At 42.4% G+C, this 25,010-nt stretch overlaps 1 protein-coding gene across 1 annotated transcript in view; it reads left to right on the forward strand.

The window, feature by feature from the left end:
- Positions 1 to 22,823: 22,823 nt before the first annotated feature.
- Positions 22,824 to 25,010, forward strand: part of LOC120245870 (kalirin) — a 298,908-nt gene continuing 296,721 nt past the window's right edge. The window contains exon 1 of the mRNA XM_039253041.1: positions 22,824 to 22,914. Within this exon, the coding sequence (XP_039108972.1) occupies positions 22,824 to 22,914 (91 nt within the window). The remainder of the gene's footprint in view (positions 22,915 to 25,010) is intronic.

Here is a 25,010-nt window from a genome sequence, read left to right on the forward strand (position 1 = left end):
TGTTGGATTTACTGTGTTATATGAGCTCCCCGACTTTCTAGGACTGGAGTGTTTTGCTTACTATACCAGCTGGTTTCAAGTTAACACTTGAAGTTGGTAATAATATTTGCCGTCATGTTTATAATTACCATGTCATTACCAGTCAGTGGGGTGGAAGTTTCATGGGACTTTTCATTTTAATTTAGCCAGTTGTAGTTGTTGTCTGAAATGCCTCAGACAGTCTTTTATGGGTTGCTTTAGCTGCTTACTTATATGAAGAAAACCAACTTTGTAGTTCAAAACAAGATTGGCATCGGCACTTTTGAAAGGATTGACAGAATGTCTGGCTAGAGCTCAAGGACTGTGGGCTGGCCTGGAAGAGGTGAACAGTCAGCAGTGAAATACAGGAAATCCAATGAGCATCACAAAAGCAAGTTTCCTTCTGGCCAACACCACCATCCAAAGTGGGGGAGGGAGGTGTGCCGGAGTTCACAAGTGGAAGGAGGCATTCACGGTCTGGTAAGTCTGTGGTCCTACACCGTGAGGCCATCCATCCATTCCTGGCAGGTCCCCAGAGTGTGGCTTGGGGGTACACGGACTCAGACCTACTTCCCTCCTCCAGGGAGTGCCAGGAGAGGGGCACAGCAAAGGATGAGTGAGGCCCTAATGGCTCAGGTGGGGTCTCAGAGCAGCAGGGTAGTTAGTAATTAGGAAACTGAGGCACTCATCAAGTCCCACAGAAACTTAGGGGCTGGAAACTCATTCCAGACACATAAAACTCAGTGTCTGGGGCTGTAGCAAACATGGCTACATCCCAGTCCTATAGGGATTGAAGCTCTGGATGTGCCTTGACTCAGGGTGACTTGGGTACTAGATGAGACAGAGCCACATGGTATGAGGTTTTGTGCACAGGTTTTGGAATAAGACAGACTTGAGTTCAAATTCTGTCTTCATCTTTTCCTAGCTCTGTGACTTTGGGTAAATTATTTGATTTCTTGAATCTTTAGTTTTCACCCATAAAATGTGGAAAATAATATATATTTTTTCATTGGGTAGTTGTGAGAATTAATCAACATAAGATATGTTAAGGTACTCAGGGAGCCTGCACTTAGGTAGTAATCTTTAATCACAGTAGCAAGCATCTGCTGCAAAGTCCCACAAAAGCAACAAGAACAAAACAACAGCCAGGCAGAGCAGAAGCTGAAATTTGGGCTCCTGTGATGTATGATTTATAAAGCCTATGTTTTGTGAAGTAAGCTATCACTGGGGTGGGGGTCGGGGATGTCTTGGTTTTATGCCTGCTGGATTCAGCAGCTGGGCTTTTTGGGGTGGTTAACTAGTGAGGCTGGGTACATGCCTTCTCCCCAGTTAGGAGTCTTTAAAATGGAAAGTAGGACTATTAAGTCAGCCCATATCCTGGCCACTCAGCTTCTTTGGCATTTTCTACTTCCCAGCTTGAGGGCCTGCCCTTTCTCCAGGCAGCCTGCAACATAATTATTACACATTGTCTTCTAACACGTATGTAACTAGAAGCACAATGATCCCTAAAAAGGTAGGAAAGGGCTTTTTCTGTACTGGTAGTCAACCTGCAATGGTTGGGAGATTGAACATAAATTGATTTGAACTTGAGCTTCAAGTGGCTATGATATCTTGAGGGCTGTCCACACCTTGGAAAGAGGTTGGCTTTCATTTTAAGACAAGTAGGATCCATCATAAAAGGAAAAGGACTTCTTTAAGAAGCTTGATTTGTAAAGGCCTTACACAAACATTTAAAGGAAGGTCAGGGAACCGGATTAAAGCCACAGGAGGCAAACTTGTGAACAGTAGTGGTAGAGGAGGGTTTTGAACTTCTGCGTGAAGAAGCTGTTTTGTTATAAAGGGAGATGAAGACAAGGATACAGGCCTGTGGTTCTGCTCCTGCTGTTTCTAACTAAGAAAATGTTTTTCAAATTGGAAAATGCAAAACAGATTATCCTATATAAACTGATAGTCAAGAAAGGTGAGGGGATAGTAAAAGCACCAAGCTACTTAAGTCATCATAGCCGCAATAACTGTCATGGACTGTCTACCTGCTATGTGCCACTGTGATGTTATATACATGGTCTCTGTGTGAGGTTGGTGGTATTAGCCTCAGTTTACATATGCATCTACAAGGCATGGAGAAATTAAGCATACTGTGTTCCTGGAGCTAGAAGGGTTAGAACCCAGCCCAGCTGTTCTGTCCCCTCCACACACTGCTTTGGGAATGACTCTGTAGCTCAGGCCTGAGGGAACTGCATTTTGGAGTGCTGAAGGAATTTGCCTATGTGATCACAGGGAAGTCACTAACAAAATCATTGATTAGAGATGGGAAAATGCCCAGAACTTGAAAAGACAGGAATGGGCAGATTCAGGGAGCTATATAGACTTGTGAGCTTGATCTTATTACTGGGCAAAATTCTAGAATCCTAGCTTTGTCACAAATGGCTGTATAACTTTGGTCAAATGATGTAACCCCTCTGGGCTTTTTAGTTTCTTTGTCTATAGAGTTTGTGCTTGTATTACGTTATCTCTAAGGTCCCTTCCAGTTCTAAGTATTTTATACTAGTGAGTTCCATTAATGTATACTGATAGTTATAGTGTTTTAGACCTATCTCCATCAGACAACTCATTTTCACTTTGTATCAGATGCTCCAGCCTTTCTTCAAAGGGTAAAGGATTAAGAAGACAGAGTTTGGTGGTACAGCCCCTCTGGAAAACAGTGTGGAGGTTCCTCAGGAAACTAACAATAGAACTCCCCTATGACCCAGCAATAGCACTGCTAGGAATTTACCCAAGGGATACAGAAATGCTGAGGCATAGGAGCACATGTACCCCAATGTTCATAGCAGCACTCTCCACAATAGCTAAAACATGGAAAGAGCCTAAGTGTCCATCAACAGATGAATGGATCAAGAAGATGTGGTTTATCTATACCATGGAATACTACATGGCAATGAGAAACAATGAAATCTGGCCATGTGTAGCAACATGGATGGACCTTGAGGGTGTTATGCTGAGCGAAATAAGTCAGGCAGAGAAGGACAAATATCATATGTTTGCACGTATAGGAGGATTAGGAGGAACTTGACGGAGGAACAAGGGGGAGAAGAAGGGGGGAAATGGTGGGGGAAAGGGAGAGAGGCAAACCATGAGAGACTCTTGAATGCTGACAAAAACTGAGGACTGATGGATGTGGGGGGGAGGGGGGGATGGGCATGGAGGAGGACACTTGTGGGGATGAGCACTGAGTGTTATGTAGAAACTAATTTGACAATAAACTATTTGTAAAAAAAAAAAAAAAAGAAGACAGAGTTTGGAATGAAATAGTTGTAGGTTCAAGTCTCACCTCTTCTACCAATTAGCTGGATGACCTTAAGCAAATTTTGTAAACCTCTTATACCTCATTTTTTTCCCTTGAAAAGTGCTGATCTTTTACACATTTCTATGTCATAAGGTTATTTTAGGGTTAAATGAAACAATATGTGTAAAACACAGCTCTGTGCCTAGAGGATAACAAGTGCCCAGTTAGTTCTCATATTTCATTGAGTCTAAGATACTCTTTTCCTCTTCACATTTTGCTGTCTCTGGAATCGGGATGCATTTTATAGTTTATGGTGTGTAGTAGTTTAATTGCAACAGTTTTGTCTTTCTTAATGGTACATAAACTAATGATGCATTTTACAACTAATTAAATATGGTATCTCCCCAGCGTGATTCTCACCCCTGAGGTTCTCAATTTCCTTCTGGGTTGCCCCCTTCTCTAACTCCTTGCCAGTCACAATCTCTTCTACAGCAAAGCAGAATTATGGAATGGAACAGTCAGGGAGGGGATAGTCTCAGTCATCATCTTGTCTGGTTTGTTCATTTTACTGGTGTTGAAGATGAAGACCAGAAAGGGAAGAGACTTTTAAAAAGCACATTGAGAGCTCGGGTCTTTATTTATTTATTTATTATTTATTATTATTTTTTTCATTCTTTTTTTAAATTTTTTACAAATAGTTTATTGTCAAGTTGGTTTCCATTTAACACCCAGTGCTTATCCCCACAAGTGCTCTCCTCCATGCCCATCACCCTCCTTCGGCTCCCCCCTCCCCCCCCCCCGCATACCCATCAGCCCTCAGTTTGTTCTCAACATTTAAGAGTCTCTCATGGTTTGCCTCTCTCCCTCTCCCCGCCTATTTCTCCCCTTCTTCTCCCCCACAGTCCTCTGTTAAGTTCCTCCTAATCCACTTATATGTCCAAACATATGGTATCTGTCCTTCTCTGCCTGGCTTATTTCGCTCAGCCTAACACCCTCAAGTTCCATCCATGTTGCTACACATGGCTAGATTTCATTCTTTCTCATTGCCATGTAGTATTCCATTGTATAGATAAACCACATCTTGATCCATTCGTCCATTGATGGACACTTAGGTTCTTTCCATGTTTTAGCTATTGTAGAGAGTGCTGCTATGAACATTGGGGTACATATGCACCTAAGCATCAGAAATACTATATCCCTTGGGTAAATTCCTAGCAGTGCTATTGCTGGGTCATAGGGGAGTTCTATTGTTAATTTTTTGAGGAACCTCCACGCTGTTTTCCAGAGGAACTACATCAGTTTACATTTCCAACAACAGTGTAGGAGGCTGCCCATTTCTCCACATCCTCGCCAGCATCTAGAGTCTTCTGATTTGCTCATTTTAGCCACTCTGACTGGCGTGAGGTAGTATCTCAGTGTGGTTTTGATTTGTATTTCCCTGATGAGGGGTGATGCTGAGCATCACTTCATGTGTCTGCTGGTCATCTGGATGTCATCTTTGGAGAAGTGTCTGTTCATATCTTCTGCCCATTTCTTCACTGGATTGTTTGTTTTTCAGGTGTGGAGTTTGGGGAGTTCCTTATAGATTTTGGATACTAACCCTTTATCTGATATGTCATTTGCAACTATCTTTTCCCATTCCGTTGGTTGCCTATTAGTTTTATGGATTGTTTCCTTTGCTGTGCAGAAGCTTTTAATCTTGATGAGGTCCCAGTAGTTCATTTTTGGAGAGCTTGGGTCTTTAGATTCCTAGTGTAGTTTTCTTTCCTAGGTCAGGAACATTATTTGCCTGGAACAGTACCAGAACTATCATTCAGTTGCCCTTTGCATGTCTGGGCCCCAACTGGATGTTGAACATTTCCAAGTCTACATATGGGATTTTGATGTAAGGATTTTGAGCATGGAGCCCCAAAGCTAGTATGATTAGATTATTGACTATTCTTACCATTTGCACAAACACAGAATCAGATACATGGAGAGTTGAAGGGAAGATTATTTTCCATGGGAAGTATAATGTCCTTACCTTTGCAGTAGTCTGAATTTGCAAGGCATGCTCTCTGGAGGCAGCTTATTTTCTCCTAGTTATTGTGTCTTCAATTTTAGGAGCTGACAGCATGTGGATGGTTGTGTCTTAAATTGTGAATGGTTTCTGCAGTTTGACTGCTTCCAGGTTTGTACAGCTGAGCCCAGTGACAAGTCAGTCACACAGTCCAGACACTTCATTAATTCATTCATTCACACAATCGCCTAGCACTTATCGGACACCTGCTATCTACCAGTCACAAGGTATGGACATAATCTCAGTTAATTCTCACAATAACCTTATGAGATTGGTGTTACTTACATTTTGCAAATGGGAAAACTGAGGAACAGTCACATTTGTGTGTGTGTGTGTGTGTGTGTGTGTGTGTGTGTGTGTGTGTGTGTTGGACACTGATGAATCATCCATGTAGAAAATAGGCTAGGGTATTCTAGAACAAGAAGGAACTTTATTGTTATAAAAAAATCTTAAAATTTAAATAGCAACAGGAATTGTTTTACACTGCAATATGTGAACAAATACAAAAATACACCCATAGTCTATAGAAAAGAAATCAAGTGTTCTTTGTGTACCTTTCTAGCTCTAAGCATTAATTATATAAATCACTCTTAATTGAGCCACGGGGACTTAGAGTAGTTCTCTTCTTTGTCTTGTATATAGTTAAAATATATCTCTATATTAAAAATATCCAGGTGTTAAAAATATCCAGGGGCCTGGTCTTTTTCTGACCTCTGTAAGCAGCTACTTTCTCTCTCCTTTGGTCCCATTTTAATGAATGATGCTTTATATTAAAAAGGCTGTCTACACTGGAGATTTTACATCTATAAATTTTTTATTAGGAAATTTCTTTTTCCTTTTAAAGTTTATTTTTGAGAGCGAGAGAATGGGTGCGTGTGCGAGCAGGGGAGGGACAGAGAAAGAAGGGGAGAGAAAATTCCAAGCAGGTTCCATACTCAACGTGGTGCCTGATGTGGAGCTCAATCTCACAACTGTGTGATCATGACCTGAGTTGAAATCAAGAGTTCGACACATAACTGACTGAGCCGCCTAGGTACCCCTGGCAGAAATTTTCTTAATCTATTATTCAAAATTTTGAGTAGAACAGAACAAGTCAAACCTGTTTGCAAAGGGGCTTTCTCTTTGACAGAATGTTCACTCAGTCCTTTGAGTGACTTCTCACCCTACCTTGTGTTGAACTGTGGGGTTCAAAAGCCACTGGGTAGTTGGCTTCTTATGATAGCATGGTGGCCTGATTTCCAGTGTGACCATACAGCTTTTCCTTGGCTTAATAGAGGGTGATTGGACATTACAAAATAAGCACATGTGCAAGTTTCAAATTGCCTCTTCTAAATGCCCTAGCTTTGTGAGGACTTTTTCCCATGAGGGAATCTTCTCATTTAGACTTCTTGGTCTTCTGGCAAAACTACCTCCCATGGTGGCTGAAGCTCAAAGGCATCTACATGAAAGTTGGCAGTTAATAGCTGAAAGCTTTGGTTTCCACTGGAAAATTTGATCAACTTTCAAAAGTTAACAATCACACTTTCTGAAAAAAAGAAGTTCAGACAGAAGCCACTTGCTTCTTCCCTAGGCTCAAATGTTTAAACCAAGGATGGCCATCTCTAAAGCTCTCCTAAATGGCAGATCTATGTTTATGGACCCTGCATCCTTTTGGCTGAGCCCCCCACTGGCTGTATCATGGGGCTTTTTTTTTTTTTCTTTTTTACTTCTTCAGTCATTGGTTGTAGGGAATGGAGAGCATTCTTAGTGCATTCCAAGAGAGTTCTTGACACAGACCCTATACTCAAGGAACTTAACCATTACAGTATCTATAATCTAAATGACTGACACTGTCAATAGAACTTTTGTGCAATGACAGAAATGTTCTCCAGTATGGTAGTCATTAGCTACTTCAAGTATGACCGGTATGACTGAGAAACTGAATTTTAAATTTTATTTAATTAAAATTTAAATTGCCTCATGTAGCTACTGGCTACTGTGTTGGGTAGCAAAGATCTAAACTATCATCTACCCATCCTTGTGTTTTAATATGAATGCCTGTATAGTAGGAGTACTCTTTAGGCCATATGGTGTGAAACAGAAAATGCTTGACTAAAATTGGGTTTATAGACTTACCATCTGACTTTGAGTGTCTTCCCTTCACTGGATCTTACCTTTCCTTACCATAGATGAAGGGCTAGCAGCTCTGTAAGGACTTTTAGCTCTAGCATTCCACTTAGTTCTGCTCAATTCTGGCCTCCGATGGGCCCTCTAGGAGGGGGTGTGTTTGTCAGTGCTCTGAGGAGAAGGAAGGCTATTGTTTCTGCTCAACTTACTGGCATGCACTGTTTGTAAAGCCACTGTGCAAGTTTACTAGTTCTTTCTGGATGAAGGTAGTAGGAAGATGGGGTGAGAGGTAGTGATGCTTTACTCTGGGAGGCTGGTGAAGATGTGAAGGGTGGAGACCCTGGCCCTATTCCTGGGATGACAGTCTTTATGCATTACAGGGGTTTCAAAGCTATATTCAGTTGTTAGAAGAGAAGGTGATTGGAACAGAACTCTACAGGGGTGGCATCAAAATGAATAGCTGAGAGTGTCTTTCCAGGTTGGTTCATCTGAGTGACCTAGTGTATGTGCTGAGACAATTACACAGGTAGGAATTCAAGGAATTGCCTTTGGTTATTTTGACACAGACCTCACCTCACATTGGGAACCATATTCCCTGTGTTCCCCAAGTGGGAAAGGGAACATAGCCACATAGTTACTCAACTTCTGCCCCCATACTTGTCCTACAGACTAATGCCTGCCAAGAGTTCAGGGTTACAGTGAGCATGTTTATCCTGAGAGCTGAGACACCAGAGCAGGGTAGGTGGGCATGGCATGACCCAGGCATTCTCTGATCAAGTCACCATTGCAGGGAGATGGCTCTCTTCTGAGGTTGGTGGTGATGGTAATGGTGGTAGGAAGGTTAACTAGAGCCTAAAAGCACAGACAGACTTCAAAATCAGAAAGGCATAAAACCTGTAATTGCTTCCACAGAAAGGCCACCATATAGCCATGATAACTAATATCTGGCTTTTGTATGCAGCTCTGCAGTTTGGCAACTGCTTTACCCTGAATTTATTTAATCTTATCTGGGGTAGTTTTGAAATATTCACTTGAGGAAATCAAAGAGAGGAGGAGCAGCCCCTCCCACATTGCTAGGTTGATATGAGTTGAAGCCAGTCATCTCACTGTAGGTCTTTCTGTCATTCCATGGGGTCAAGAATTTCATGAATGGCAAGTCAAGAGGAACTGGGAGAGGATGTATGAGTTTTCATCTCATGTAGTGGATGAGGACTCTGAACAGACATCTGGCAAGAATATAGAGCACAATAAGATGTCAGGCTGGTGTGTGTGTGTGTGTGTGTGCTGGGATTAATTCTTCCCAGCATGCTGTTGGAGGGAAGCTATGGGGTGTCTCTTCTAAGCCTGCCACAGGACAGAGGCAGGGACCATAGTCTCAGCCCTAAAAGAGTGGCAGTGACATGAGTGGAGAGGATTCCCATGAGGAGGCTGCCTGCCTTCTTCTGTGGTCCTTCTACTGACTATGGTCCTTCTATTGGCTACTTTGGAACAATAGAAACCTCATGAATCTCATGCCTAGTCTGAGAATGCTTCCAAGAGGAAAGGAAACTGACAAGCCAGGTCAGACTCTTTCTAGAACCCTGCTTCTTATTCTAGGGATTAACTCCAGAGAACAAATTATAGAACATGCAAATAAATGGAAGGAGAGACAAAGATGAAGAGCATGGAGATAAAAAGATCAAAGAGGTTGAGGACGGCAGACTCCAGGCAAGAGAAAGCAGAGAGATAGTTTAATATACATTTGAGTTTTGGGTGTTTCTTTATATGATCTTCATGAAATTATACAACTTTAACATTTTAATACATATTCATCAAAGAAACTTTGAAAATTATAGAAAAATATAAAGAGGAAAATGAAATATGCCCATAATCCTACAACCCAGAAGTACATTATATCCATATTTAGGATCATACCAAATTGCTATTTCTGAAGGTTAAAAAAAGTTAGGTCTCAAATTTCATATGATTCAACTTAACATATATAGTACATGTGTCATTAGAATTCTAATTTTTACTCCATATATTTTGAGCATTCTTCTATGGAATTATAAATTATTCAAACCATTTAGAGCTACCTCAAGATTGGTTAACTCATCCCTTTCTGTTGGATATTTAAGTTGTTTGCAGTTTGAGATCACAATAAAACATGCTGTTTGAAACTCCTTGTCCTCAAATATTTGTCCTCAGTATTCCTCAGTTCCTCAGGACAGACATCCAGAAGGGCAATTACTAAGTCATTGATTATACATAGTGTTATTATTCATGATTCATATTGCCAAATTGCTTTCTGGAAAGGTTACACTGGCAAAACTATGGGCAGGGAGGGTTAACACTGGACTTTTGCCAACATTGAGGATTATTGCCTTTTCAAAATCTTTGCAGATTTAATGGATTTTAAACCATCTCATTGTTTAGTTTGCATTTCCTTGATTACTAATTGGGTTGACTGCTTTTTCTTATGTGTGTTAGCCATTTCTACTTTTTTGAAATATCTGTTCTTTGCTCATTTTTCAAATAGGGAGTAGTATTAATCCTTTCTCTGTCAAATTTGTTGTAAATATGTTTTCCAGCTTGTCATTTGCATTCTAAATTTTGTTTATACTCTGACGTATAAAGTTTTCCATACACCAAAACATCAATATTTTCCTTTCTGATTTCTTTTAATGCTTTTATGCCTAGAGAACTCTTTTTTCACTCAGGGATCAGTTACATTTACTCACGCATATTTCTTATTAAAATGTTTTTTATATGTCATTTTTAAGATTTGGGTTTCTAATCTGTATACAATTTATTTTGGTGTATGCTATGAAGTCGTGAGGATTAACTTGGCTATTTTTCCCCAGGTAGTCCATTTTTCCAGTGCCATTTATTGAATAATTTGCCTATTCTTTGTTGCTTTAGATTCTTTCCTTATCATATACTAGGTTCTTAAATATGCCAGATTTGTATTAGGTCTATGAATCAGACTCCATTCATTTGTATGTTAATTCTTGTGTCTGTTCTACCTTTTAATAATGTAGTTTAAGAAAGTATATTTTAACATCTAGTAGGGCAAGCCGAACCCATTATTCATCTTTTTTTTTCCTAAAAAAATGTTTAATTACTTTCATCCATTTATTCCTTCAAATAGAAGTCTAGTTGAAAATCCCTTTGGCACATAATAGGTACTTGGAGAATCATTCAATAGATATAGGTTATAATATTTAGCTTTTTAATCCAAAAACATGTTGATTTTATTTGAATTAAATTTTACTTGAATCTTCTTTAATGTCTTGCATTCCTGAGATAAACTTTATTTGCATGCCTGGCAAATCTTTAAATGACATTTAATGAAAAATTAATTTTCTTTTTATAGCTTATTTGGACTTCATTCTTTTAGTTGTAAAAAACTTTATCTGTGATGAATGGGAGCCATTTTTTATTTGTCATGAAATCATGTCATAGAGTGAACCACTGCAGAACATGGTTATCCTAAACTTAAAATAGGTTCACTTTTAAAATGCTGTTTGCAGATGGTATCATAACTACAACCTAATTATTAAACTTTAAAAAAATTTTTTTAATGTTTTATTTATTTCTGAGAGAGAGAGGGAGACAGCATGAACAGGGGAGGATCAGAGAGAGAGGGAGACACAGAATCCGAAACAGGCTCCAGGCTCTGAGCTAGCTGTCAGAACAGAGCCCAACGCAGGGCTCGAACTCACAAACCGTGAGATCATGACCTGAGCCTAAGTCGGATGCTTAACTGACTGAGCCACCCAGGCACCCCTTTTTTATTTTTTTAATGTTTTAAACTTTTTAAGCTTATGAATATTATACAAAGATCCTGTTTATGAAAGATTAATACCCGGGGGGGGGGGGGAATTTGCTGTTCTTGAATTATTTCAAAAATAAATAAGAAGAACTGGACAACAAAAAACATTAAAGAAACACTAAAATTAACATCAGCTATAATCCCATTTTCCAGAGATAACCACTATGTATATGTATGTGTGTAGTTTTTATACACAGACACACACTAGGATATTATAATTGGGATAAGTTTGTACATGCTGTTATATAATCTATTTTTCCTAGTTAACGATAGACCATGAAATTTCCCATGGCATTAATTACTTTTGCACAGTGTAATATTTAATGGCTGCATACAGTGGATATTCCATGGATTACTTTACCAATCCTATCTGGTTGAACATTTAGATTTTGTGTGACTTTTCAATAGCATAAAGCCATAATAAGCATCTTTACACTCTACCGTAACATTCTTCTAGTCTTTAACATGTCATCTGTGTACTGACTACATGTGCATATTCATTCATGGACAAAGCAAACTCATAGCTCCCTGTCACGGCAGGGGCTCCCCTTCTAAAACGAACTGGGAAAGAGCAAAGAGAACCAGGTTTCCCAGCCTCATGGAGGTAATCTTCCCACATTACTAGAAACAAAGTCAAAGTGTTGGCTTTCATGGAGAATTGATGGAGAAAATAGCTTCAGAGAGCATAGGACAGAGAATTTTAGTGGCTTGGGATCATTTGTTCTGCTTAGCAGGTGGATTTGAAGGTCTGGCGCACCTGAGTTTGTATTTGTCACTCCCCTGTGTGTCCACACCTAGCTCCACAGCCTCTAGCTTTTCTTCTTCTGTGAACTCCCCATTCACAATGGCCTGACAGCTCAAGGCCAGCCAAGGAAAAGGCCCACAGAGCATGGACTCTCTTTGGGCCTCTTACTCTTTTCCCCTGCAAGCAGGTGGGACTCCTTATGGGGCTCTGAAGGTTTTACCTATAGGTAGATGTTGGGCCTACTCTGTCTTAGACAGTGGCATGCATTTGCAGTGGAGGTACTTCTCAGAAATGCCACCTGGACCCATTCACTTTTGCCTGGAACCCAACCCCATAAAGGCAGTGGGGGAGAGGAGCTGGGGAAGAAAGAGTAAGACTGGCCCTCTACAGCCTCCAACACATAGAAACCAGAGTGGAGGGATGCCCATGACCATAGCCCTCTGGACACAGAGGAAAGGGCAAGTGCTTGATCAGCTCAATTAGCAGCTTGTCTTCCTTTGGGCACAGGAGGGTTTCCTTTGCATCTGAGGAAACTGGGTAGGGGAGCAGGAGTGGTTGAAGTGCTTGCCAAACAGCTTAGATTGGGTCGGGATGAAAACAATAAAAATTCAGTGGAACCACACAGATGAATGTGAGCATCATGGCTTACAGGTATGTAGTGGGAAGGTGAGGAGGCAATTTTTAGCTACCATTTCCTGAATTTACTTTATTCATTTAACTTGTACACTTTACCATTTGTTTATTGACATAATCAACAGTTATTAATAAGCCCCATATTTAATGCTGCTAAGATGAATAGGGAAGAAGGAAAGAGTGTTATGTTTACTTAGCCATCAGTATGTGTCTTGTAACTTCAAATACATTTTGTCCTTTAATTATCACTACAGCCTGTGAAGTAGATATTCTTATATCTAATGAGGAAAAAGACCTAGAGAGATTAAGTAAGTTGCCTAAGGGCATGCAGCTAAGAAGTACTAGAGCTGGGAGTCAGACTTTGTTCTGTCTGAATGCAGAGTTATGCTTTACTCAGCGCCATGAGCTGCCTCTCAGGATGTGCCTGCCCTGGGAGAGCTTATATCTCATACAAAAAATAGCTTGTTGAGCAAATAGTGGCCAGGCATGCTCTGCTGTGGTTGCCTGAGAACCCCCTTCTTATCCCACCATGACCAGCCTCCGAGGGATCTTGTTAAATAAGTTTGCGGACCCCTTCTGCTGACTCTAACTTTTACCAGAACCCCTCATGGATCCATGAGGGTTCTTTGGTCAAGTTGTTATCCCTCTGCTAGCACAGGTTAGAGGCTGGGGGATCTTCTGTTAGGAAGGCTTCCAGAAAAGGCACTGCCTAGGCATCTGTGAAACTCCTTTAATGTTTAACTTCACTTCTGTCTCTCAGTAACTCCATAGTGATAGAGAGCCACCTCTGATTGAGCTCATCCCTAGAGCATAGTGTCCTGTACCCAGCCTTCACTTCCTACCTGCCTCAGCTTCCTTTTATTCAAGTTAAGGAATCTAAATAATTTCTTTTCAGTTAATTTTTCTGCCAGCCCAAGAACAGCATTGGGTGCCATCTAGATGATGAGTGTTAGAAAGTGAACCATGAGTGAGGCAGATGTTGGGTGATAGGATGCAGTGAGTGGTTAGAACTCAAGAGAGATTATAGGGTCTTTTTTTGACTTTGCTTTAGACAAGTGGTTCTCAGCCATTTAGGGAGCCATTGAGCCTTTTGAAAATTGGATAAAAACTGGAATTACACAGATTCTCTTCTCAAAAACATGGGCACTTTTGGACACATATGCAATAATTTGCATGCAGTTTCATGAGGTTTATAGCCCTCCCCAGCCACACACATCTTGAGGCAGTGTTAGGAAGCTTGCTTTGGTTTATTAGGTAGTCCTGGAATGTATGTCTTAGTATGTGCTCTGGTAAGCACAGTTGAGGGTTACTTAGGCAACCCTTTGTAGACCCCCCTCCCAAGCTTCTTATTGTTTTCCATAATTCTGGAGAAGGATTCTAGCTTTGTGAGATATTTGGATTACTTTGGTTTCCTATTTAGCACTTGACATCATTATGCTTCTTTCTAAAGAAATAACGGATATCACAAGTCAGACTTTCTCTTGGAATTGGTCCTTTCCTAGCTGATGCTGGCTCCTGGTTATGCTAGGTTTACAGGATAAGCTTTGTTGCTTATCTCTGGCAAACATTAACTCATCCTTCTGTTACTCTGGAGAGGATTTAGGTCATGGCGGAAAAACCACATGTCTTAGCTACTCTTCTCTCTGTGCCCCTAAACTGACCAGAGAGCTCTTCGTTCTCACCAGTATCCTGTCTGGTCCAGAACCTTGCTGAGGATCCTGTAACCCTTTGCTGCTTTTCTAGATACTGCTTTTTTAGTTTTTAGACAATTTCTTATAGCTTGAATTTTATTAGGCCTTTTCTAATATTTATCTCTCATACATACCTCTATTATTGTATTTCTTATATAATATTAAAATTACATGTTTATGTTTCTGATTTGCCCCCTCTACTAAAAGTCAGAACTCTACGTTTTTTATTATTGTACCTATAGCAACTGGAACTTTACCTGAAACATATATGTACTCAATATATATTTGTTGAACTGAACTGTTTAGATACCCAATGACTTAAGGAAAGTTTTAAAAATTGGTTAAAACTCTAGGAATTTTTCCATGGCCAATCCATCTATCTCAGATATCACTAGCCAGAAAAACATAGTACTGAGATCCATAAGTAGTTCATACTGTCTCATTTCCATTGGAGGTGTGTGTGTGTGTGTGTGTGTGTGTGTGTGTGTATGATATGCATAGACCTTTCTTTCTTAATTACTACAATAATTTATTACTTATTTTAAAAAAACATTTATTTGGAGAGGGAGAGAGAGTAGAGGAGGTGCAGAGAGAGAGGGAGAGACAGAAGCAGGGCTCCATCTCATGAGAACTTTGAGACCATGACCTGAGCTGAAATCAAGAGTTGGATACTTAACCGACTGAGCCACCATGGCACCCCTACAATTATTTAAAAACAATACCAAAACAAATCTTTGTATTATCTTCTGTAATCTCTCCATGTCTATGTCCCTTCAATACTTCTTCATATTTGTTTATCTCCCTGATACATCTTAAGGTCTCTTTCATCACTGTCTCTTTCTCACTTGGTTTATATATACCAGGATAGGCTGGACAGCAGTTACTCTCTGTAGCAACTATGCAACTAGCTCAGGACCAAGGACAGCAGCATACATGTTCTAGAACTGGACGAAGGTGCTTTCATTTGCTAAGGTTTGTTCAATAATATGACCTCTGGCCATGGCTCTTCTCATCTGTCAAGCTGCATTTGCAATTCTTCAATCCTGGTTATTACTTTTTGTTTGTTTGGTCATTACTTGTGTTTAAAAAATTTTTTTATGTTTTTATTTTATTTTGAGAGACAAAGAGTGAGTGGGGGAGGGGCAGAGAGAGAGGGAGACACAGAATCCGAAGCAGGCTCCGGGCTCTGAGCTGTCAGCACAAAGCCCGATGCGGGGCTTGAACTCACAAACTGTGAGATCATGACCTGACCCGAAGTCAGATGCCCAACCAACTGAGCCACCCAGGTGCCCCAGTCATTACTTGTGTTTGTTCCATGTCTGCAGTGGACCTGTGTAGTAGTCTGTGCCCACTATGTCCCTGTGGCATTGCTTCCACTGGTGGGTACTGAGACTAGGGCAAGAGTGGCACAGCTGTGGAGTCAGAAAATATGGAGGTAGGGATAGCGAGAAGCTTTGGGCTGGGATGAGAGATACGGGTTTAGGAGCTCCCCATGAGAGTCTCCTGCTCTGAGCTCTGCAGTCATCCTTTGCTGCTTTACTGTTACCCACATCTGAACTTCCAGCTATGGAGAGCAGGGCAGAGTGAGGGGAGGTACAGGGCCATTCATATTTGCATGCCTGCTGTTCCTAGTGACAGAGACCAAAGATGACTTTTCAAATCAGAATTTCATCTTTAACCTAAAGTCATGTCCTGATTAAATTAAAATTAATTAAAATTCAAATACTACTGATATGTACCCTGGGGAAGAGGGAGAGAGACTAAGAGTGAGGGTCCCAAGGAGTGAGCCTTTTATACGTCTGAACCACAGCACATACCCTCCGCTTCCATCTCTAAGTATCTCTGTAATATATAAGCAAATATACTGCGAATGTTCAACAGCTGATTCATGTTTATCACGGACTAATTCATCACTGGCTAATGTTCTGTGTTACTTTGAGGACTCATGCAAGAGTAATACTCACTGTAACAAAAACACAATAAACCTACAACCATCATGAGGTATGAGCACTTTAAATAAATTTGCTTTATTTAGCAAATTTGCTAAATTTGCTAGTCACTTAGCAAAGAATCAGTTTTTAGGAAGTGATGGGCAGATATAATCACTTCTGAAGTGGCCATTTTCTTGTGTCTAGAGAATACCAAATGTTGTCAAGTTTTCTGGAGAGGAGAGGAGGGAGGGCATGTGAGCCTGTGTGCATTGCTGCTGAGGTCTCAACTCAGCTAATATTAAATCTTGTGAGAGTAAACAGAAACGGTTTGCTCATTAGCTGGGCTTACAGAGGTGTTACCCACATGTTTAAAGTGCTAATTATTAGTGATCTTTAATGCAGCTAATTTAGCAATGGTGTTACAAATTTCTGCTCTTCAAAAGTAGCCCATTAACCAGGCCTTCATATCTAATATTGATTTTAGAAAGTTAATATTGAAATTGGCCACAATTAGAGTTCATATGGAAGCCAGAGAGAGAAAAAGATAACGATGGGTAGAAATAGGCAGGGAGAGGGCCCGGGGGGCGAGGGCGGAGGGGGAGGAGGGGGAAGAGACACAGCAATCAGTAAGCATCATTTGTGTGGAAGGCTTCCTGGCATTGTGGGTGAATAAGAATCCATTCTGGGGCATTCCTGAGCACAAGCTTCATACTGGGGATTAGAGATAAAGAGAGAAACACCCAGCCCAGCCCTCTAGAGTTTAGGGCCTAGAGAGGGATCCAGATGTTGCAGTGGACATGACATGACAGTCAGGGGTCTGCCATGTGACATACAGAGAAGGAAGAACCAGCATAGCCTGGGCAGGGGAGGTGTCAGGGAAAGTGCCCTGGGCAAGGTACCCAGCTCACCCTAGTGCAGGGTGGGAAATGGTCATTGTGAAGAGCGATGAACAAATGCAAGTCAAACTTCAGAGAAGGTAGACATTGCTTCTCCCTGGTTTAATGACTACCCAGTCTGGCTGCTGTCATCTCAAGTTCCTGACTGCTGCATGAGACCTAGTCAGTTTGCTTGGAAAAGCTTAGTATTTAGCATTTGCCAAAAGAGGAGCCCTTGTTTTTGTTTTTTTCCTTTCTTCTTTTTTGTGTTGAAATCACATTAGCTGAGGCACTCTTAGAAGTGCCTCGGAGGAGGAGAGTTCTACTACAACTATGCTTCCTCCCATAGGAGAGAGGGAGGTTGCTGCTGGGGCTGGTTTGACATTTGCCGGTGTCAGTGTTGAGGAACCCAGACATGCTGTGGGCAGCCAGCCTCACTGTGGGCAGATGGATCCCCAGGTGGGGTGAGGCAGGTGGATCTCCACATCGCACTGTGTGTTCTATTGCTGACACAAAGCTGCCCAGTCTCTTTCTTTACCAGATTTATTCCTTTCTCTCCGCACACACTTCCTGCCTCAGTGGCAGTTGTTTTAACTAGAGATCCAAGGTATATATTTACAGTCACTGGAGGAGTTTTCCAACAGCCAGTTTCCTCAATAGCTCATTAGCATCTGTAAAGAGGAAACAAGACATTCACCTCCATCTGTGTGTGTGTGTGTGTGTGTGTGTGTGTGTGTGTGTGTGTCTTTCTCAATAGTTCTTTCTCTCTTGCTGTTACCCATTTCCTCTCATTCTTGCCACCCCTCTCTCCTTCTCTTGTTTAATAAAGGAAAGAGATGAGGGAGAGAGGGACAGTGAGGGGAATAAAGATCATCGCTCCCACCCACCAATCCCTTCCTTCCCATCCCTAGCTGCACTGACAGTGTCTTCTCCCAGGGCTTTGCCCATCTAGTCCTCCACAGAAGGGACCACATCCTTAATTCTCATCCCTTTATGATTCAGAAGCATTCAGTGCTTCTTCATTTGGTCTTACTCAAACTCCCAGGCTACTACTGGCCTGGCAGCACACAGCCGGTACCTCATGGACAAGTTCCGCCTCTCTTGGAACTTCAGAAGACGATAAAAAGAGACAAAGTTCTAGTGGCCCCCGTCCCCAGATTCTAGCACCCACCTCAGCAAGGGCTATGTGTCCCATCCTCCCCCATCTCTTGCACAGCAGAATATGATAATGGAGTTTGGGGTCAGAGCCTGCTCGTTCCAGCTCTGATTTGGAACCACAGCTTTCCTTCAGGAGCAGCCACATTCCATCCACCTCTGACCTGTGCCGCGGTGCAGTCCCAGTGCTCTGAGCTTCCAATGGCACTTGTGGCCGCATCTCTGCTGATGCCTTCCCAGGAGCCTGCCCTACTGAGATATCAGTTCAGAGTGTGATCTTGGAGCCCAGCCACCACCTCCAAGCCTTCCTTTCCGTCACCCTGCTTTTCAGTTCAGCCAGTAAGCTCTCTCCATCTCTGGCACACAGTCTGCTCACCCCTCCTCTCTGCCATGGCATTTGCTGCTAGCCACTGGGACACTGTTCTGTGAACCTACCCTCACTCAAACGCTGGTTCAAAGATCACCTCCTCAGGGGAGCCATTCCCCCAGTGAATTGCCTCCTACTCACCACTCTTACTTGCAGTCCTCTGGGGCCTGTGTATGCTTGGTTTTGTCCAGTATTTCTGGAGCCTCTTTTGCATGACAGGCACTATGTGCTAAGTGCTGGGGTAGGGCAAAGAGTAAGACATGGTCCCTGCCCCCAGCGTGTCAGAATCTGTTAATGGTGAATAGAATGAAAACATAGAAATGACTTTTAGGAGAGAGAGAGTATGAGGCATAGTCAAGGATGGTTCCACTTGAGGAGAAGGTCAGGGAAACTGCTCAGAGGAAATGATGGATTCAAGAAAGATTGAAGGGGTGAAATCAGCAGAACCAAGCAACTGAACTGATATTTGGGATGTAGGAGTAGGAGGAGTCTAGGAGGCCTCCCAGGTTTCTGTTTGGATAAGGTAGTGGTTGATGGCACCAATAATTAGGATACAGGAGATACAGCCAGGCTGGGGGAGGATGGGAGGGTCTTCATCAGAATCTCAGAATTTTAAATTGTTTTCCGTACAAAGTCTAGTAGCTTCATGGTGTCAAGGGAAATGGGCAGTAGGTATTTTATTAGGCTGGAAACTCTCAGAGGGCAGAAATTGGGACTCCCCTCCAAGGGAGAGAATTGCACTGTGCTCTCATAAGACATGGAGCTCCCTAGGGTGCAGGCACCTCTCTTTCCTCTGCTTCTCATCCAGTATTGCCCAGTGTTCAGGGCTTTGTACCTTGTGGGTGGGAGTGCAGGTGCATTGAAGAGGCATAAACTGACTGGCTCGTCTGTTTTCCAGGGTCATCTCGGAGATAGTGTCTTGGTCTGTAAATGTATATGTAGTACTGAGAGTAGTTAGAGAAGATAGGGCTTTGAAGTTCGGGTTAGTGAGGAAGATTTGTTGTGAAATTAAACTCTCTGATGTCTGAGAGAGTGGTTTAAGCTACCAAAATTCTGAGCAGTTTGGACAGGTGTTATTCATAATCACTCCTACTGCCAAAAAAAATACAAGACATGGACCAGTCTCAGTGCCCTGGAGGGGAAAGTTATCTGTCTCCTCGATTGTCTTTTTATTGCAGAGCTGAGTCTAGGTGATGGGTTTCAGGGTAATGGCTGACTCTTTGGAATTGTTGGGTGGTGGTGAGAGGTCTTCCCACAGTGGAGGTGGAAGGGGTGGTGGACAACACTAGATCAGATTTTAGAGGTTCTATTTAGACTAGAAGCATGCTTTTATGGATCTCTGCCTCTGAGGCAATTCTGGAATAGAAAGACATACTTTAGTGTATAGATCTTCTGCAAATGCAACATGCATATGAATCACTGGGGTTTCTTGTTAAAAGGCAGGTTCTGATTCTGTAGGGCTAGGGTGGTACCTAGATCTTCTTCTCTATTAGGGTTCTAGCTGGTAAGTGATGCTTGTTACTTTGAGTAGCAGGGCCTTAGGACTCACCTTTAGGAGGCCTTTCCCTTGAGGCCCCTTGCATTCCGTACAAGTGATGTCCTGCCTCTGATAACAGCTCATTGTCCTGTCATATCTGCCTATCTCTGTCTGCAAGCCCCCCTGGAGAGCAGGGTCCATTGCTTATTTGTCTAAGTACCGCCATGCCTCACTTAAGGCCTAGCCCATAATTGGTGCTCAATAAAGAATTGATGAAAGAATGACTCTGGGAACAGGAAGAGGTCCAAATTATACTTCAAGTAAGGCTTGGCCCCAAGAGCTCTTGGAACTCTTAGTTGTAAACTGGATGTCTTCTGTGTAGAAGATCAGTCCATGATTCGGGGCCACTGTGATTGAGCTCCCGTGCTGGACATACAGGGATGGACTGGAAAGAGGAGGTGGAGGCCTACCTGAGCATTGATGATACAGGTTCAGGCCCACTCGAGGCAATGAGACAATATTAGAAAACTTACACAGTAACTTCTAAGTAAGTTCATATTAAGGGGGTATGGCTGAGAACCAAAAGGAAATAAAGAGAAATCTGTGGGTACCCTGGCAGCTTGCACCTCCAAATGCTCAACACTTAGCTGTTTGTGTCTTTACTTGCTGAAATCAGGATTGCCGGAGGAGGTTAGCATGGAGCACAAGGCACCCAGCTGCCCTAGGGTGCTCATTGCCATCCTGGAGCCATGAAATGACAGGTGGGGGTGGGGGTGGGGTTATGACACAAGGGCCAGTCCTGCTGTTGCCTTCTGGGGCCCTGCAGGCGCTGGGAGCCAGAGTGAGGGAGATGGGCACTTTCCCACATGGGGAATCCTGACTAGGAAAAGGTGAGGAGAAACAGACAGCAGCAATGTAAGCATTGCTTTGGAGTGAGGAGGAGGCAAAAGTGGGGCTTGGAGAAGTCCCACGCTGGCGATCCTGGGGAAATGGCAGTGGTAATTTTTACTTCCCTAATAGATGCAGAGCATTTCAACTTTGCTAATTAACCGAACAGCAGGCTTGTAATTCTGACAGCAGCAGGACACAAATGGGGTGGGATCCGTGCTGAATGCCAGCGAAGCATGCCTTTGTCCTTAAGAGAAAGCATGAAACTCAGATTGGGTCAGGTCTGTGAGGATGCCCTCAGATTCTTTTTTTCCTGCAGTAACTCCAAAGGGCACGGGGACTTTTATTTCTTCTCAGGCTTTCTTTAGAGCTGGCAAGGGGCCTTCTGTTTCAACAGGCTTTTTTTTTTTTATTCAAAAAATTTTTTAACGTTTTATTTATTTCTGAAAGAGAGAGAGAGAGAGAGAAGAGAGAGAGGGACAGCGTGAGCAGGGGGGAGGGTCAGAGAGAGAGGGAGACACAGAATCTGAAACAGGCTCCAGGCTCTGAGCTAGCTGTTAGCACAGAGCCCGATGTGGGGCTCGAACCGACAAACTGTAAGATCATGACCTGAGCCAAAGTGGGATGCTTAACTGACTGGGCCACCCAGGCACCCCAACAGGCTTTTGTTTTAAAGGGGGAAGCTGATCTACAGTTGGTCTAGAGTTTGTAGTCTAATAGTGCTATTATCAAATATACCTTGAATCAGAGACAGCAACTTGAGAGATGCAAATAACTGGCCTCTTTCAAGATATGTATGCTTTACACAAGTTCTTCCATCACTAGCCTTCCACTTTGATAACTTGGGCCTTCCACCAAATGTGTCCTTGGCATCCCAATCCCTAAGCTGATTCCTAGAAAAGAGTGTGCTCAATGGTTAGGGAAGAGCTATTTTATCTTCCCAAAGCACACCGAACCTTGTTAGGGAGTTTGTTCCCAGCGCTTTCTCTCAAAGCATATTGATCTGATAATCTGAGGATCTTAAAGGCCAATAAATATGAAGAAAAGGTTTAAAACATCTCAGAGTATCAGAGCTGAGTGGGACCCTGGAGATCATCTACGCAGATCACCAGCACTTGGTGTGACAGATGAGGCCACTGACCTTGTGCATGTCACTTTAGAAAGGGTTACCATTTCATTCATTTCTTTATCCTTTCATCAAATATTTATTGAACATTTTCTGTGAGTCTGCCCAGACATGTACCTGATAGTGAAAACATGTTTCTATTTCATTGGTCCTGTTTGAGTTAGTTTTCAATGGACTTCCCCTTTATTATAGATGCTGACAGCTGGTTTCACCAGGGCCAGGGGGAATTGATACAGAGGACTCTCAGTCAGTGCAAGTAGGTTTTCTACTCAAGGTCGCCAACTTCTGAGCTGCTGAGCTAATTAGTTTAGCTCTACTTGGCTTTACATAATGCATATATTGTTGAGAAGTTGTTTGTAATTCAATTTTTGGCAAATGAAAAACTAATTCAGACCATTAAGACAACTTTTATTTAAAGAGACCCTGGAGCAAATCCTTTTATAATGTGAAAAATCTTGTTGTTGTTGGAAGTGATTATTTCCTACTTAAGGATTTTATAAATCCAGACACTTTCGGTTTTCTTATGGTAGGCTCACAACCTGGGAGATAACTCAGCTGTCTCTGAACCAGGTCAGGGAAGACTCCGGCCTGGGAAAAGGAAGACCTAGGAATCTTAGACCAGTCCAATCCAAGATACAGACATTTACTCCGGCCAATGGTTCCAAGCTGCATGGACAAGCCCCTGCCAGACTCTCAGACCCTGGAGTCTGGAGAGGAGAAGGAAGAGGTGGAGCATGATGAATGGGGTGTGAGGGATGGAATTCAGAGCTCCCTCTTGCCCTCACTCTGTGGGTGGGAGCAATGAGAGGGTAGGGTAGGGAACCTTTTGCTTTCATTATAGCAAATTCCAAGCTCTTCCTTAATGTCTGAGGACTGTGTGGAATTAGAGCCATCTGTATTACTTAAAGGGAGGTGAGGGAGAGGAAAAGCAGCAGGAAAAATAGGACAGGAGTTTAGGAGTAAAGAGGGTTATGTGGATTCTTGTCATGCGGTGAAATTGCACTAGTTTGGGCCTTGCTCTTTTTGAACTTGTAAATAATTTGGAAAAAGACAGGACTGAAGTTTAACTTTTCTTATTAGACGTTTTTTCCTACAGAAATTAATAGTGTATGTAGTGATATAGGAGACAATATTTTAAAATTGATGTAGACAAAGATGTATTTCACTTGTGACAATAGGCTATTTTAGGGGCACCTGGGTAGCTTAGTTAGTTGAGTATTCAACTCTTGGCTTCGGCTCAAGTCATGATCTCATGGTCATGGGATCAAGCTCCACATCATGCTCCACACTCAGTGCGGAGCCTGCTTGATTCTCTCTCTCCCTCTCTCTCTGCCCCTCCTCCACTTGTGCATTTTCTCTCTCTCTCTCTCTTTCTCTCTTTCTCAAAATAAATAAACTTAAAAAAATAAGTTAATTAAAAAAAGAAAATGGCTATTTTAATGCAGAAGCATCATTCTACACAAAAAATTCATGTGTCAGCTAAATATGATCCTTGTCTAGTTGGTAAAGACCGATAGGACTCTTTTTTTGCCAAGGAAGCCAAAACATCTTCTTCCGTGAAGATGAAAATCCTATGTATCTATTGTAAATTTTGTAATCATTTATATTGATCCTAAGCAGTTTTTACTAGTGAGATTTCATAGTTTTCCTGTGTTGGACATAAGGTCAGAATGTAAAGATCTGTATAAACTTTTTTTATGGTGCTTTTTTTTCTTCCATTACTCACATCCTTCTCAAAGTGAACCTTGTATCCTGTTATTCCAGCATCAGGCACTCTGAGCCAGCTTATAAAGAGAAGGAAGTGATGAGTAAAAAGGCTTACTGTCTTCATTTAGGGAAAAATGAAGAAGAAATGGGTGAAATGGTCAGAGAGATGTTGGAAATTTGTTTGGGGTTAAGATATAACACCCCCACCAGAACTGACGTTCTGAGGACACATCTCTCCTCCTCTCTAGTTGAGGGTACAACTGGCTCATTTCCCTTTCCTAGGCCAGGATCTTAATCCTGGGCTGTTGCCAGAATTCCCAGGTGTGTGTCTTGAAACAGTCAGTGTTTTAGAGGTTGAGGCAGTCCTGAGTGGGACCATCCAGTACATTCCTCTGTGGATTGTCAGATTGGGACCACAAGGGAGTAAGCCAGGTGGAGAAAGGCAGGTGTCCATGGTCTCTGGATCCATTTCACTGAGCTGGCACAGAGCCTCCTCTCTTCTGAGGTCCATGTGTGCAATGTCCCTAGTAGTGATACACAGCAGAGGCTCCAGTTTCAGCTCACAGGGTGTGGGCTGGCTCTCCCCGAGAGTCCTAGCGGGTCCTCGGGTTAAATGTAGGGGCACAGTGGGCTGGCCTGGGGTTTTGTGCCTGTGTGCTAGGGCTTCTCTTCCCACGCACCTTGCACTCACACTATGCTGGGTTGCCTTTGAGGCTGTTTCTCCAGGCACATCATTATATTCCATTCTATGTGAGCCCCAGGCCTCTGCCTCCCACCCCCTAACAGGAAGTCAGCTGGACCCCAGAAGGGACTTTGCAGCTGAGAAGTGAAATTTAGGCAGAGAATGTGTTGCTGAAGAAGGGAGTGTGTTTCCTTCCCAGGAGATTGATGTCTCCCCACCTCCTGTCTGTTGTGGACTGGTGAGGGTGACATTGAGGGGGAGGAGGAAGAAGGCTATTGCATTCAATTTTGCTTCCCATTTGGGGATATTGTGGTTTACTTTTCCCATTTGTACAATGAAGACTAAGAGTCACCGTGCCAGGTAGAAGAAAGGCAAAAACAATTATTTAGGGCATTGTGGTCCATCTTGATATTAATAACCTGTTCCATGGATGTTTACTGAGTACTTACTGTG

The sequence above is a fragment of the Hyaena hyaena genome, unplaced genomic scaffold (assembly GCF_003009895.1).
Source record: "Hyaena hyaena isolate Hyena2069 unplaced genomic scaffold, ASM300989v1 scaffold_434, whole genome shotgun sequence".
NCBI lineage: Eukaryota > Metazoa > Chordata > Mammalia > Carnivora > Hyaenidae > Hyaena > Hyaena hyaena.